This window comes from Tasmannia lanceolata, unplaced genomic scaffold, assembly GCF_043159265.1.
Source record: "Tasmannia lanceolata isolate RefF3 unplaced genomic scaffold, GAP_Taslan_0.1 ptg000008l, whole genome shotgun sequence".
In the NCBI taxonomy this organism is placed as follows: Eukaryota; Viridiplantae; Streptophyta; class Magnoliopsida; order Canellales; family Winteraceae; genus Tasmannia; species Tasmannia lanceolata.
The window spans coordinates 9,786,427-9,803,357 of NW_027518685.1; the positions used below are offsets into that span (position 1 = coordinate 9,786,427).

General features: G+C 37.9%; 1 protein-coding gene across 2 annotated transcripts; it reads right to left on the reverse strand.

Annotated features, from left to right (window-relative positions):
• Positions 1 to 1,943: 1,943 nt before the first annotated feature.
• Positions 1,944 to 16,592, reverse strand: LOC143884289 (Endoplasmic reticulum vesicle transporter protein). 2 transcript variants are annotated; one of them, XM_077387767.1, is made up of 12 exons: positions 16,406 to 16,592; positions 15,256 to 15,359; positions 13,407 to 13,489; positions 12,980 to 13,055; positions 12,771 to 12,838; positions 9,570 to 9,654; positions 8,068 to 8,189; positions 7,826 to 7,909; positions 6,824 to 6,970; positions 6,080 to 6,188; positions 5,871 to 5,990; positions 1,944 to 2,356 (listed from the first exon to the last, which is right to left on the reverse strand). In XM_077387767.1, exons 2-12 carry the CDS (start codon positions 15,344 to 15,346, stop codon positions 2,283 to 2,285), a joined length of 1,059 nt encoding a protein of 352 aa, XP_077243882.1. In that variant the 5' UTR covers positions 15,347 to 15,359; positions 16,406 to 16,592; the 3' UTR covers positions 1,944 to 2,282. The 2 variants fall into 2 exon arrangements, with proteins under 2 accessions (XP_077243882.1, XP_077243881.1); XM_077387766.1 differs by having other exon boundaries at positions 15,256 to 15,382; positions 16,406 to 16,591.
• Between the last annotated feature and the right edge of the window lie 339 nt (positions 16,593 to 16,931).

Sequence of the window (16,931 nt, forward strand, 5' to 3'; positions counted from 1 at the left end):
CATAAATACACCAGAGGGGTGGCCCAGGGAAGAAGAAATGGGGACGAACATTTCACTTCCAATACTATAATAAGATGATTTAATAAGACAAATATCAATTGAAAAGTGGTCCTATGTGGCTGCACTCTCATGCAAAACCTGCTCCGCGAAATGCCTTCTGTGATGGTCCTGAACAAATCCCAAAACGGAAAGCGTCATTATTCATTTTAGGGAGTGCAAATATCATTTCTTTTTTTTTCTTTTTTTCTTTTTTTTTTTTAAAAAACATCAAATAATCGAGGTGGGGTGGGGATACCCTATGGCATCAAAAAAAAATATCATTTCTTTTTTATAAAACCACTACATTTTGATAATGAGGCCAATTCACCATGCTGTGCATTGCCTACCCAGTTGTGAGAGGCTATTATAATTCCCAAAAAAGCTCTCAACAGCCAATTAAAAAGTGTAAAACAAGATGAGTTTGCCCTATTATCAAAACATAATTGTGCAAATAGCAATAACCTAAAATAATAGGTTTCTAAGGCCCTGCTCGTTTAAGATTATGGCAACCGATTGTGAGTCCAAAACCAATTATAGGACTCAAAATTATAAGTTGAGTAATTGGTTTTGGACTCTCAATCTGTTGCCATAATCTTAAACAAACAGGGCCTTAGCAAAGGATATCATTGTTCCTACTTTTTTTTTGTTTATTTTTCTTTCTTTTTTTCTCCTTTTTCATCCAGATAGTGGGTGTGGTGCTATAGATTTTCCTCCAAATATAAAAACGAATTTGCTAGGGAATTTCGTGTAAAGGCATTTCACGGCTGATTTTTGCGTGAGAAAAGCCACATTTCGGGGAGAACCAGCTAGCTCTGGGTTAGAGTGGCATATCACCCCTTACCACAACTCATCCGCTGATTCTTCAACATTAGTCGATCTGGACCTCCACTTAGTTTCACCCAAGCTTCATCCTAGTCATGGATAGACCACCCAGGTTCAGGTCCATAAGCAGTGACAATTGCCCTATGAAGACTCGCTTTCGCTACGGCTCAGATGAATCAAATGTTTGTGTATAGACCCGTGATCCAAGGCAGTCCATCTATTTTGCGTGAGAACAGCCACCTCAGATGAATCAAATGTTTGTGTATGGACGCATGATCCAAGGCAGTCCATCTATTTTGCGTGAGAACAGCCACCTCAGAATAATTAAATGTTATAATAGATGGAATGTAAGGACCCCTGATCCACCTCATATGAACATTTAAATTCCTAGTCGTTCAAGGCATTAGGAATTTAAATGTTCTCAGAAACTGATATATGCTTCAATCGTTGGCGGGTCCTCTTAGAAATTTGGAACTATTTGTTCTGATTTAGGCCATGTTCGTTTCGGATTATGACAAACGATTGTCAGCCTTAAAACTATTATTGGACTCAAATTTAAATGTAATTTTGAGTCAAGTAATAGGTTTAGGGCTGACTATCTGTTGTCATAATCTGAAACAAACAAGGGCTTAATTGAAAGGAAAGAGATTATGGCAGATTATGTTCACCAAGAAATGATCAGAAACTGGGTCTTGGCCTACTTGAGATTGTTCCTTTAATCGTAATCAAAGATCTTTTTCTTGTAAATCCTTTCTTTTCCGAACAAATTGAAGAATTTTCAGGGCTATTACAATACTCAAGTTGCTATCAACATTCTATCAGGAAAATGCAAACCAAAGTGACTGGTGCGAATATCAAAATATGGTAGTCTGGATATCAGTCCTCATAGTCAATAGAAATAAGGCCACACATTTCAAATGGAAAGACAATCTGGTGATGATAAGTTGTATTAAAATTTAAATGGATTACAAGTTTGAAAACTGATTTTTTTCAAATACAGGCAATTTGACAACCAAATATGAAATAGATACTATAAATTGGACAATTTTCAGAGAGGGTTGTGCCCATTATACACAGCATAGTTAAAAAACTCCATTTTTAACTTAATTTAAATCTGGATCAAATCAAGTGTTATAACTCATATGAAACCATTCAAACCACTTGAGATTGATTGGGTACCTGTAATTTTACAGATGACGGAGAACAACTATAACCAAAACCCGTTCCAAATCAATAACACTGAATTACGAGCAGGTGGGAAAATTCTTCACTAGTTTCTGAACAGCATTGTGTTGTTGCCCTGGCATTAACATGTGAACTTGCTGCTGAAAGTTGGATGAATGGCACTGTTTCTGGCAAATCGAAGAATCGGATGTGTCTCGCACGTCTTTCACTATTCAATGCAATCACAGAATCCCTACTCACTGAAGGAAGCTTCGAGCAGTCGACTTAGTAAATGTCTCAAGAAGCCTGTACATCCAACGATCCAGCATTCCTGTTGACAAATAGTGTGTTATGAATCAAAAGGCAATAAAATCATAGGAGTTATACCATGCTCAGATCATGCAAATGCCATTTTGTTCAGGCAAGCAGCTATGAGGCCGGGTAACATCTTTCAATGGTTTAGACCACCCACTTCATTACAGAATTGGCATGTCCAAAGAATTTCCGCTAGGCAATCCTAGCCACCCGATTGGTGGATCACGTCCATTTGAATGCGGACTATTGCTATATACATTTTTTTATTGAAACTTGCAGGGTACAGATTTAAAAAGGATTGGCATTTATTATGGGTTGCAAGATCGCTACTCTCCCAACTTCTTACCGTGGACTTCCTCTTGGGGTGGGTAGAGCTAATAAGGTAAGTTGGGGCCATATCATCGAGAGGGTGGAAAGAAGATTGGACACACGGAAAAGGAATTTAGTCTCCAGGGGAGGTAGAATCACTCTTATTAAAGCAGCCCCTGCCACTATTCCCATCTATCAAATGTCGTTATTCAAATGCCCAATGAGTGGTTAATAGAACTGGGGAAAAATACAAAGGCACTTCCTTTGGGGAGGCTCCAATGAAAAGCGAGGAATTGCGTTGGTAAAATGGGAAAAAGTCTTGAAGGCCTTTGAAACCGGCGGCCTTGGCATTAGAAGAATTAAGGAAATGAATATAGCTCTTCTAGGGAAACGGCTCTGGAGATTTGGGAAGGAAGAGACACACCTGTGGGCAAAAGTTATTGCAGGAAAATATGGAGCTCTGCTTGGGCATTGGGTGTCGAAGGACAAATTAAGATGCCCAGAAACATCATTCTGGAGAGATATATGAGTTTCTACAATTTGTTTGCATCAAGGATTAGATATAGAGTCTATGCAAGGGATAGAACTCGATTTTGGTTAGATCAGTGGTGTACAGATCAGATTCTAAAAGAAATTTTTCCGGACTTGTATGTGATTGCAACGAATAAGGATCGTTTCGAGATAGATCATATGGAAGAGGGGAAAAAACAGTGATATGGAAGTAGCAATTCAGGAGAAATTTCTTTGATAGGGAGTTAGCTTCCATCGATGGGCTTTTGGAAATTCTTGAGGATTGATACATTAAGAATGAGGGGGAAGATAAAAGGGTTTGGATCTAGAACAAATGGCAATTTTTCAGTTAAGTCTTACAACCAAAATTTAGTGGTTTGTCCTGTATCTTCCAAGGTGATAAGGGTGTGGACAATCCAGGCTCCGCTTAGGGTCTGCACATTTGGCTGGGCAGCTTTAAGATAAAGGATTCAAACGGTAGATTTTTTCCGCAAAAGAAAGATGCTCATAGTGGATCATTGTTCCTTATGCATTGAGGCAGGAGAAACAGTGGAGCATTTACTAATGCATTGCAAGGTTGCAAGAGAGGTATTGAGCAGGCTTCTTAGAATATTTGGCATGTTATAGGTTTTTCTAGAAAAACTCATTGACCTTTTACAGGGCTGGTCGCTTGTCCCATGGAGGAAAAAGGAAAAATCCTTTGGAATGTGTCATTCTTAGCTCCAATTTGGGTTCTCTAGAAAGAAAGAAATGCTCGAGTTTTAAAGTGGTTTTCAAAGCCCCCTGCCTTACTTTTTCATCAAGGTAATAGCCCTGGCGATTTCTTGGGTTAAACCTCTTCCTTGCTTTAAGTTTGTACCCGCCTATGATCTTTGGGGAGGGTGTAGAGAAGTGTGTGGCAGTGTGGCGAATAAGCAAAAGATTGTACAAGAGTGGGCTCCCCCCGGTCCTGGTTTTTTAAAGTTTAATTTTGATGGCTCTAGCCTGGGAAATCCTAGACCGGCTGGGATCGGTGGAGTTCTTAGAAATGAGCTAGGGGTAGGGGTGCAACTTGGGCGAGCTCAACCTGGGAAAAAGTCGGGTTGGGTTGAGTTCGGGTCGGGTCAGGTTTGGGTTGAGTTTTCTCAACCCGCGTTGAGTTCGGGTTCGGGTTGAGGGCTTGGGCAACCGGGTCGGGGTAGGGTTGATGCCAACCCGACCCAAGTTGCACCCCTAGCTAGGGGAGGTGTTATGGGCCTTTGCGGGTCCCATAGGGGAGGCAGATGCATCGGAAGGTGAGGTTGCGCGCAGTGCACCAAGGCCTAAAGTTGTTGGCTAGAGACCGATTAAGTAATGTAGTCGTAGAAGGGCACTCCTCGAATGATCCGGTGGCTAAGTGGTTCCCAGAAGCACCCTTGGCGATCTGGTAGGCTGATTGATGAGATGCAAGATTGGATGTCATCTTCCTCTATCTCGTTTCATCATGTGTGGCGTTTTGCAAACAAGATGGTGGATAATCTTGCTAGAGAAGGAGTTTGTAAGGAGGCTTTGTTTGGTTCTCCCCCTCCATGACTTCTTCTAATTGTAATTGTGTAGCTCATTCTTAGTAGGAGTCTGGTATCTTTTGTATTTGGCCAGCTCGGACCGCTTTTTCGCAATAAAATTTTTGGCTACCTTTCAAAAAAAAAACACCGGTGATATAGAGCCCAGGGTATCCCACCCCCCTCATATAAAAATAAAAAAAAGAAAGAAAGAAAGAAAGAAAACAAACAAACAATTGATGAGATGAAGGCTGGACCAAATACATGTTGCTGATATTCTTCCAAAGATTGCGCCAGACTATGGATTGAGTACCAGTAACTGCATTGCACTAATAGATTCTCCCACAAGAGAAAACTCTTAGTTAAGCAAATATTTTGAAAACGAATCTATATGTTTGGCAAGGAAACCTCAGTTAATGGATTTTCTGGGGAAAACATGAGCACGCATTTACCCATTTGCAAAATAAAAAACGCCCACATATCCTGTTCTAGCACAAATGAATAGCCACTCCTGTACATTAAATTTTTGGTTTTTTCCAAACTGTACCAGCCATATCTGTACCATGTACCAGATATCTTGTAGGGATGATGATAACCATTCCTTGTTATTTAAGAACCATTCCAAGGAACTTCATCTGCTTGTGTCCCAAAGTCAGCGGCTCTCAATTGGGAGGCTGAATAAAAGAATCAGGGGAACAGACTAAGAATAAAATCAAAGAACTGGCTAACTTATCAAAAGATGTCCAACAGGGGATCCCACAGGATGTAAACAAAACCACCTTATTTGGCTAAAAGTTGTAATGGATAGGTTAGAAACCAACTACCTTTGGAGAGCACTCTTATCATACTAGAACTCAGTAAACTCTTCATCAATCATTAAAACTTATATAGAAAATAATCATTCATAATATCCACAAATGGATGAAGAAATCAGAGAAAAATAGTCATCATATTACATGAAAATAAAAAATGACACATGAGAAAGAGTTCCTGGGAAAAGTACTTGTTATAGAAAATAAAAGTACTGGATGGAATTGCTGAGTACAACAAAAGAATAGATGAGGATGAGTCATTCAAAAAGCAGAACATGTGATTATGAGGTGCTATCTTGCATACATTCTGAAGGTAAGATCAGTAATCATATTAAGGCATCATTAACTATCAAACTATGCAGAGAGACAGAATACAGACCTGTAAGAGCAAATGTACCGCCAAGTACTGCACAAAGCCGAGTGATAAAGTGCAAAAAACTCCGGCGTTCTTCTTTAATTGTCACAGTTATAGGCGAAAGATCATACAAGAAGTAAACAGCTGCAACATAGGAAAAGAAGACGGGTGATGCTAAACACAAAGAATGAAAAAGGAAAATTGAATTCTGTGGAGGTCAAGTTGCCATAAACCTGGCCATGTCCTATCGCCTTCGTGCATAAGAACAAAATATTCAGTGACTGAAAATTGATTTGTTGGCACAACTTCTTTTGAGAGATATCTGTATTCTGTTGGAACAATCTATATCACAATGAAAAAGAAGGTTAGAAACATAATAATACCAAGAAAGCAAAGACTATCACCATCATAATATACACTGGATAAATGTAACCTACGGTGGGCTAGAACTTGGCATTCGTGGTCCTTTGAAAAACACTGACAGAAATGTTACTGTAAGACAAGAGGCAAGTTGAAATTGTGCTTTTGTCATGTTTAAGAGGAGGCAATCTAAGAAAAACCAAGTTTGGTCATTTCCATAAAGGTTAATTCCTGTCAGAAAATGGGTCATGCCCCATATGGACGTTCCATTGCTGTCACAACCGGCTGGCAGCCAGTGTTTTTGGCATATAAGGACAACCGATACGGTTCCAATCGGTCTCATATATCTTTGCCTTGCCAAAGAAATTTTTTAACACTCGTCGTACTAAAACCAGGGTGAATTATCTCAAGTTAAGAACAAGAGTAATCCAGTAGTTGAAAAGAATTCCTAGGATGTTTGTTTGACTTTGAGTATAGTTTGTATAATTCTACCCATAAAAGACAGTTTGTTTATAAGCATATGTCTGCAGAACATGTTATATTCTAAAATGCCTTGGAGAAAGCATAAAAAGCCCTTTAAGCTCACAAGTATAGATTCAATGTATGAAAGTCCAAACCTTGATGTAATATTTGAATGTTCCACTTGTATCATGTAGAATCCGTGTAGTTCCATCAAGTGGGTTATGAATTCCTGGGTACTTTGGGCCAAATGATAAATCATGAATCACATGACTTACATTCACATGAGTTGCTCCCTCAAAAATCTGAAAAAGGAAAAGGAAAAAGATGTATCAACGAAACTTCCATTATTTTTACCAAGGGAAAAAAAGAAGAAAGAAAATAGGAAGGTAGTTTCCCAGACCCAGTTTATGTACACTAGTCTAGAGTACCTCCATTATCAAAGAAGACGTCAAACAAGGTGATAAGTTGCATCGGACCATTAATAAATTTCCAAATTTCTCTTTAACTTTTTATGGGTTCGCATCTCGAAGAAAATTATGTCATTAATCATGATTTTGCATTCATAGAAACGAGGTAGAAATATGCTTGTGTGCGTGCAGAACACCCCGCACATTTAAGCTTCAATATCATGTTCAAATATGTACTGTCCTAGTGACAGATGCTGGTGTCATGCGAGAATATGACCCTTGGAAAATCAGAAATGTAGATAACACTCATGCTGTTATTACCATCCAAAAAAAAAAAAAACACCCATGCTGTTATATTATAATAACAAAACAACTAAAATTTCAATACGAATGTAAGATCGTAATATATCTAACTGCAATGAAACACTTTGTATTTATAATAATATTATACAAAGAGTACTAGGTGACAATGAAAATGTAATCAAGGTTGCCCCCTGAATTATTTTAGATAATTGCATCTGGTTATCCTTAAAAAGATGAAGTATCCACAATACATAGATTATCAGAATTGTTGCTTGCAAATCAAAAGAATCAACATATAAATAATAGAATAGCAGACTTCTTCAAATATGCGACTGGCATAATGGTCATTAAGGGGCTAACCTAAAGGATGCCAGCTCCACCCACTTGGCATCTTTCTAGAAACTGCAAGGAAATATATTATCTGGCAGAGATGTCAGAAGAACTAACCTGTTGTGCAACAAAAATATTTAAACCGTGAACTGAAATATGAAAGTTCCCAGCAACCCTTTGGACATCTAAAACCCCATAAACCTGTAATAATTAATAATTTAGTTGGTTAATATGGAATATTAAATATTCAAAAAAGTTCAATTTATGTAATATAACATGTCATAATAAAAAAGTTTGTTTTGACTTGCTATTGCAAAAGGATTTACGAAGCAAACATTGTAATGTGTTTTATTACATACCTGACACCCTTCACCATTTGCCAATGCTTGCCTCACATCCTTAATCATTTTTTCAGCATCTTGCCCAAAACCATGCTCATGAATTTTGTGGGATGAGTCCTCATGGTGATCTTTATCATCATCTAATCAATATGACATAAATGGATTTTAACAATAAATGCATAGGCATGAAATATCCAATTATTGGCCTTTGTATAGAGCTATAGAAAAACAGAAACATTAAAGTCTAGAAAGGAAAAAAACATAAACTAACAAGAAAGAAAAAATTTCAAAAGAAAAATACACAACTAACCATTCAAGATAACAGCAACACCTAAGAAATAGAAAAATCAATGTCACAAAAGCCTGTGTAAATCTATTGATGAGAATCATGAGATGACTTAATTTAGGAGAGACATTTTGCACTTGGAGGACCAGTGACTAGCCACCTTGGTTAGATGATTCCTCTTTAGCACTTTCCCATCACTATTGGGACATTGTTAGGGGAGATTAGTATGTATCGGAAGAGTTCAAAGATAGAGCTTGCTTAACGAGGGACTTTATTATGTCACCTTCGTCACCCTTATCTCAAAGAATGAGGGTACCAAATAAAACTGTTACTTTAAGTTAGACCCATCCGCATATGGTTATCAAGTATGTAGACGATCCAAACAGACAAATCGCCTAAACCCCAAGATCTCAGGATATAGTAACACGAGGGTCAGGTATGGAAGAATCTTTAAAGCCAAAATTCCCAGGATATGGGTGTTTGAGAATGGCCTTCTCAGGCCCCATGTCCCCATCAAAGTCGGAGATTCAAATAAGACGGAGATGCTTGCCCTTCAAGATAATTGGGTGCACAGCTCATTTTGTTTTGAGACGATCAATCTTGAAGGTGGTTCCCTCAATATCATTAGATGCGAGTAATAGACATATAGAGGCCAGCAGATCCAATTGAAAACTGCTAGACTTATGTGGCTCATAACATGTCTAATTCCTTTGCATTCATTGGGAAGCCAATGAAGAACTGGACACTAATGCTAACGAAGGAAGTCATAGTATCATCATTGATTTGGAAACTTTTCTCTCTTGTAATTCCTACCATTTAGGGCATACCGGTTTTTTTTCTTCCTTTGTTTTTAAATAAATATGGTTATTAATAAACTAAAAAAAATGCCTTGGGAATTAATGATACTCGAATCCAAGCAAATACGCACAGTCGCACATTACTAGTTCACTGTGGGATGCCAGCGTACAGAACCATTTTGTAATACTAAATATGCAGTCCTGAATTAAGAAATAATTGCTGGAGAACAATTGTAGCAATATTCACAAGAAAATTTTCATATGGACTTTTTTATCCGACAAGGGAACAGCGTGAGTGAACTGAAGATGATATTCAGTGCATTTAGAACAAGAAGAGCTAGAGATGATATTCAGTGCCTTTATAACAAGAAGTGCTAGATATTCCTAACCAAAACATTTTCTTAATTGGATGATAAACATTTAATGTGAGACATTACCATGCGTGTGAGTTGTATGCCCCTTCTCAACAAGATCAGACAAGTATTCAGTACCAATAATGTAACCATCTTTATTCAAGCGAAGCTGCAGGGACAACCCCAACTGATTAGCATAACAACTAAATCTTCAAGTTGAAACAATTATCAGCATTGAATTGTTGGTAGTTGATGTTCATAGAAACAAGTCTCCAGTCATCGAGAACATAATAAATCAGGCAAATCAAAGGATGTGATAAAAATAAATAAACCATAACATTTTAACAGAAATTAGGCAAACAAAACAAAACACTGGAACATCCACAGATTCTGCTTAATCGTGTAGAGTCCTGGGAACATTAGAAAAAAAAAATTGAGATGACTGTTGATAAAAAGAAATAGAAAGAAAGTATACGGTGATTCATAAAGTGTTAAGCTCGTTTAAGTATAAATTCTACAGACCCTACACTAGACAAGCATACACATTTTGAGGGTATATTTCAGGAAAAAGAGAGGTCAGTGGTTCAACATTTGTAGAACTGGTAACCAGCATTAAATGTGCACTACACTACAGTTAAATGGTAGAGGTGATTAGCTAATAGCCAGCTTCTCACTGCATTTATAGCAAAACCATTAGGTATTGAGAGGGTAATGGGATTGAGAGGGGTTATCCACTTAAACATGATGTGGTGAAAAATATATAGCTGCTGCTTTGCTTCCTAAAGATTAGCAACAGGCTATTTCATTGAATTGATGTTCTCTAGCCGCCAAGACCATAAAGTTTCTATCTAATCCAAATAGCATGTTTGCTCAGTGTTTAAAAATGCGGATGTGATGCGGAATGCGGCCAAGGAAAATCCTTGTCGACTCAGCGTGAACGCGGCCAAGAACACGGTTGACGCAGTCATAACTTGGGAGAGTAAAAGGAGTTTTTATTGACTCTGTAGGACAAAAAGCGGAATGCTCGACTCAAGTGACTTCCAAGTTGAGTCAATGAGTTTTTAAATAGTGTTTGCTTCCTATGCAATTATGAAATTTCTATCAAATCCATAATGATTAGTGAGGCTATCCATAGGAACCAGACTACGTTGTGCGATGAGTCTACCCTAATCATGAGATTTCTATCTGGGTGAAGGTTGGGTGAAGTTACAAAGATCATATAGGCTTTTTATAGTTATAGAGGGGAGTAGCTTTGCTTTCTTCCCCTGGGATGATTGCTTTCTTTTAGAATCTTGTTTTCTTTTCCAATTATGTAGTGAGTCCCTATCAACAATCGTCAAATTCAGATCGTAAATGCATTATGAATTGCATAACATGGCCCGGTTCCTATAGTACTAAAATATCTTTAGTGGCACTACCAGAAAGATGTTGAACGAACAGCATATCCTGTTCAGTTTACAAGGTCATTACTGAATATCCTTACTTCCTTGAGAATACTGTGATACGTAATATTCCACTCTAAAAAGGCGTGCCTGATTGGCATGTTGATAGATCTTCTTGAGGTATATCCACATCTCCCGAGAAATCTTACATGGACAGAGAGTTAAAGCAATGGAGGGCTGGAAAGAATTTAATATCCAAGAACTAGCATGAGCGTTACTCATCTTCCATTGCACAAATTCCTTTTCCGAAGTAGGCTAGACCACAGTTCCGTCAATCATGCCTAACAATCCTTTGCCTTGAACAAAATTTCGGAAGTGAAACTCCTGAAGAGAGTAATTGGTTCTATCGAACTTAACAGAAATGGCTCTCTGGTTTACCAGCCAAAATTTGTTCTAGGACAGATCTTCTTAATATCCTTAACCAAATCTAAGTCCTTCAATGTCAAAACACAGCAAATTTGGTGTTATCAATCAACCAAAATTTGTCTTTGAAGTGCTAAAATAGAGCAAAATGTCCTCTTGAGCTTAATTTGAATTCCATAAGTTAGTAAACATAATGTCACAACCAAAGTAGACCTCGCTTATGTAGTCTTAATCAAAATGCTGGACCCTTCCATTAAAATATTCTAGAAGCAAGAACATGTATTATGCCAAGAAAATGTTGGCACTACTCACTATTACATACTAGGCCCACAGGATGTGCCACAAAAAATCTTTGTGAACATTTGGAGAAATTTGTCAAAATATATTGATGTTTTCTCAATAATTATACCATCGGTGTGACTATTGTATTCTTATGGCATCGGTGCGACTATTGTATTCTTATGGCAAAAGAGATAGGATGAATCTACTCAACTCAACTCAACTCAACAAAGCCTTTGTCCCAAACTAGTTGGGGTCGGCTAAATGAATCCTTTAGAAAAAATTCATGAAGAGGTAAAAGGAATCTACCCAGCTCTAATCCTAGTTCTAGTTGGGTTCTTCTACGTTGATCATTTTCTTCCATTCTATCCTATCCAAGGTCATGTTCTCTGTTATGTTCCTAGCTATCAAGTCTTTCCTCACCGTTTCTACCCAAGTTGTTTTCGGTTTACCCCTACCTCTTTTTACTCCATCAATTTGGCACGAGTTGCCTCTTCTCACCGGATAGGATGAATCTAAGGGTAGGAAAATACTAGTCTTCAATAGCGACTGGTAGACCAATCCAATGAGCCTTACGCCCATACTAAGAGCTTCATTACACATAGTTATCTTCGAGCAGTTGTAGGTCATCCATCCTTAATAATAGGGCTGGTTCAAAAGAAGAGACTTTCCGGAAAAAAATGGTTGGAAGGAGCTTACTAAGGGGTGGCTCAAAAGCTTGTCACGTTAGAAAGTTAGGTTTCATTTTAGTTTAACGCAGTGTTTATCGGTGTTTCATATCATGTTCCTATTTGGCTATACAATTGAGCTCAGATGTAATATTCATTATCATATACCTTAGTTTTCAGTCAAAAACGGGACTCAGGAATATTGTAGGTCAAGTTACAATTGATCGTTGACAAAGAAATCATTCAAACAGTATAGCTTACAAGAAATAGCCTTGCTCAGAACATACAGCAGTACGTTCCACTCACAGTGACTACTACACCAGTTCATGTGCAAAGATTTCAAAGACAAACAACTTCCTAAGTTTACCATTACCAATTTAACATTACAAATGGAATAAAGATGACGATGATAAGGGGGCAGGAAAATAGAAGATGGAAGACTGTAATAAGTTCAAACTTCAAACTGCAGAGAGCTCTAGAAGGAGAAATAAACTGTTCTTACTTTTCTACCATTCAAAAAAAAATGTTCTTACTTTCCATATGCTTGTATCCAGGTCCACCTCATGTTTGCCTGACATATCAATGGCATCCACACTGACAACTGCAAAGCAAGCATAACGCTACAATGTGAAATGTATTTACAACAAATGAAAGGACATAGTACAGGTGAATACACAAGATGATCATTAAAAGAAATGACTGTCGAAAGTCCACTTGAACTCGCAAAAGGCAGAGAGCAAACCCTCGCAAGGTAGAGAAGGGAATGTCATATTTATATGAATTGGAAGAGTTTCTCCGCGCTTCAAATCTACAGACATCTGCCCATGAAAAATGCAAGACACGGTAAGAGAACCCAGACAATCACACTTGCTTACTACTGAAACTCTACGGAAGTATGCAGTATGAAGCAGTTTAAGTAGCAAGAGAGAAAGAGAGAGAGAGAGTACTCATAAGACAATTATTTGTAAATAACTAAATGAGAGGAAGTATGGCAAATGAGGGGTAATATAAATGGAGATAAGATAATTTTTTATACTAATCATTCAAAAAAATAAGATAATTTGATACTAACCTGATGTACAGTATAAGTTGTAAGATAGTACTTCAGCTCATGCGATAAGATAATTTGATACTAATCATTCAAAAAAATAAGATAATTTGATACCAACCTGATGTACAGTATATGTTGTAAGATAGTACTTCAGCTCATGCATGAACAAGGCAGCCATTATGACCAGACCGATGATGGAAACTGCACAAGCAGAAATAAAAGAACAAGGAATAAGCTACAGTCATGTTGCTAAAATGTGCTAAAATGGTCAGAAACAATTTATCATAACAAGTTAGTATGCTACTATGCTTTGTGGGTGCGTGCGGTCGCTCCTTATGTATGTTGTGTGTGCAAATCACTCAATAAATGTTTTAGACATCAATACAAAGATTTTAAACATACTACTTGAGAAACAGTCAGTTCAAATCACATACAATCAGATCATGTACCTACATGATATCAGAGATGCAATAAGAATTGACTACACTATCAGATCACCATATTTTGATAGTCATGACCTATGAGCATTATGAAGTCTCCTTCACGGATACATGCAGAGAAAGAAGGATGTGACAAAGCTACACATATTTGGTCGGATTTTACTTCTGGGAACTGGAAAATGAAAAACTAGAAAGTAGAGGTGGGGAATCTTTAACAGTAGTCCCAGAAGCAAAAGCGTAGTCGAGGACAAATGTTTTGGAACACCCTAGAGTCAATCCATTCTCTGTGAAGTTTGAAGAATGCAGTATGCCAACCTAGTTCAGATCTGCCAGGAAGTTGGCCATTAGTGTTTCTTGGGTTCCACCATGAGCCTAGTGCATAGGGATAGGGTGTGGTTTTCCCTTGCATTGTTTTTGTCACAAGTTAAACTTCAAAGTTACAGCAGATGTAACTGATGAGGCAAGGTCAGGGGAAGGACTCTTGGCGTTTAGAGATTTTGAAAAGGACAAGTGACCTGATCTTAATGACCAGCTAGAAATCTTAACTAGGTACGGCTTGGATATGCCACGTATTTGGATTTTACACATAAAATGAATACGAGATATGGCTACATCAGCAGTTTGGTGTGTCAAAGCTAGATGGTGAGGATATTAAGGAAGCGAGGAATTTCTTTGAATGTCATTGGAGTTTTTAAGGCTATCTTGATTATCTGAGCCAGAAAGCAGGGACAGATGAATCTCATTCAATTAGGTTGGTGGCTAACTTTAATCATGGTTCAGTGATGGTGCTGCCTATGATGTACAATCCCCGTGCAGAGTGTTTTTGTTTCCAACAGCATATACCGTACAAGGTTGCAGTTGTAAAGAGGCCATTGATTTGGTCCGCAAAGTGACGTTTTGTAGGACGGTGGTGCAATAGAGGGCCATTTTCAACAGAAAGCAACACATGGATTCCTTGCAGGAGTGAGGACAGAAGTAAACAAATATAGCACCATTTCTTACTAAAGGATGAGAAAGAAACTGTATTGCATTTGGTGACACAGTTAGAAGCCTTTGGTCCGTTTTTAACAACATAACATAATGACCAAAAGAAAAAGTGGTATTTCCCAAGTTTTAGAAGGAATTGCCGCTGCTATGATCACAACCACACTGTCCATTTTATCTCCAGTCAAATTAGGGTGCAAAATTTTAACATCAAACCAAAAGCAAATGATATCCAACTCAAGATGGCCAATGTTCTGCTCCTGTAATTACTGATAATGGGCACTTCTTGCATCAGAAACAGCTCTAACTCAAAAGCAGTAAGTGGCATGCAGAACTGAGTTTAAATTTTTGAAGAAAAAAAAGTCCTGAAAATTTACCAAGAAGTTTTCAAGTTATCCAAAAGATCGATTACGTGCAGATTTCTCCACCACAACAATCAGATTATAATCGCGGAAACGTAAAGGGATCTCCCACGACTTAACTTTGCATACATACGTTGATTTCAAAATATCATTATAATGAACAACATAAAAAAGTGCATACCAACTGCTCCTGACTGAGTCTTCTGCAGTAAATGCTCTTCGGCACGAGGAAATGCATCGAGATTCTTTAAAGCTTGCAGCTTAATACCCATTTCCACCTTGTCTCTAAACAAATAATCTTTTATTAACTACAAAAGAGTACGGACAAAAAGAATGAGAAACCCATTTCAAAAAAAAAAAAAAGAATGAGAACTTTTTTTTTCATGAGTTTTTATATTGTACCCGGCCGTCAAGTTCCGTGAGGGCGTGATCGTCCTTGATATTTGATCCAACAACAGCCCTTTTTTTCAAGAGGCTGCTGTTGGATCAAATATCAAGGGCAGTACTTTTATAGTACTGCCTTCACGGGACTTGACGGTCAGGCACCATATAATTTCTTCTTTTTCTTTCATTTCTTTTTGTTTTGTAAAAACCAGATACCAACCATCAAGATAATGTTACAGCAGGTAATAAAAGAATAACAGTCATCCAACAAAAATAGGAGAATGGAAAGAAGATTGTATCATAGAAAGAGTACAATAAAAGCAATAAGGTTACTGTTACTTTTACCTAAAAATATGAAACAGAATGGATGTAAAAAAACTACTCTCAAACCTAGAATTAAAGAAACCCACAAGACAAAACCAAATTGGCACCCTATCTATGCGTGTGTTTGGAACCCAAATTCCAATTACGACGTGCATCCGAGCGCATTGTACTATAAGAATTCCCCAATTTATTTTAACTAGAGAAACTAAAATAAAATAAAACACATAGCAGCTAAATCTCAACAAAATAAGATCAGATAAAATTTAAAAAAACATACACATATACCTCCAAAACCCTAGAATCGGAATTAACTACCATTGTACCACATGTCTTAAACTCCGATAATTGGAATAACAGATAAAATAGCTTTTTGCAAAGTATGATCCAATAATAACCAAATGAAATCAAATCCCCGAACTTTTTAGCTTGCTTTGTTAGATTCCCCCAAAGGCAAAAAAAGAAGCCTTAATTCACGAACTAGAGAACGAGATTTTCAAGAGAAAGATAACTCATCATCAAATATCCAAAAACGGGATCAAGAGAAAAAAAAAAGATGATTAAAATTCAAGAAACTAGGGTTCATGGAAAGAGATCTCCGGAAAATACAAAACAAGGTCGATTACCTGCGAGATTTTGACCGCTGTAATGTTAGCAGGCGAGAGAGACGCGAGAGAGACGACTGACGAGGGTTTTACTCGAGAACAGATAAAGGTCGAGCAGGTTGTGACGTTGCGCGTTTGGAAACAGGTCGAGAGTTAATGCCAAAAAAGGACGGGGTTTCTCGCCGGGAAAAATTAAGTACGGGCCCACGTAGAGATGGAACGATCTTATCATCTAGACGGCGTGTTCTCGTTCTTATTAAAGAAATAGAGGCAGATTCTAACCCGAGCGCAGGGATTTCATTGTAACGAGGTGGGTCCCATATGTGATTAATCTCAACCGTCTATTCCATATTTCTTGGTTTGTATCTTCTACGGCCCAAATAAATAGTATGATAAGGGAAGTTATATATGCACCCCCTTTTTTTTACTTGGGCTGTCCCAAGTGTGAAAAATGAGTGGGCCCTTTTTGGATTGCAAGAAAAATGCGGGACTACTCTCCCCCAGGTAGTCCTCTCCACAGGTCACCCCTTACCGACTCGAACATGGG

Bases quoted from the DNA above. Each gene is read 5' to 3' on its own strand.
- LOC143884289 (XM_077387767.1), bottom strand. From the start codon at position 15,346: ATGGGTATTAAGCTGCAAGCTTTAAAGAATCTCGATGCATTTCCTCGT. The intron at 7,910-8,067 runs GTATGTAATAAA...TAATTATTACAG, and splicing joins CAAATGGTGAAGGGTGTCAG to GTTTATGGGGTTTTAGATGT. The intron at 6,971-7,825 runs GTTAGTTCTTCT...TTCCTTTTTCAG, and splicing joins ATATTTTTGTTGCACAACAG to ATTTTTGAGGGAGCAACTCA.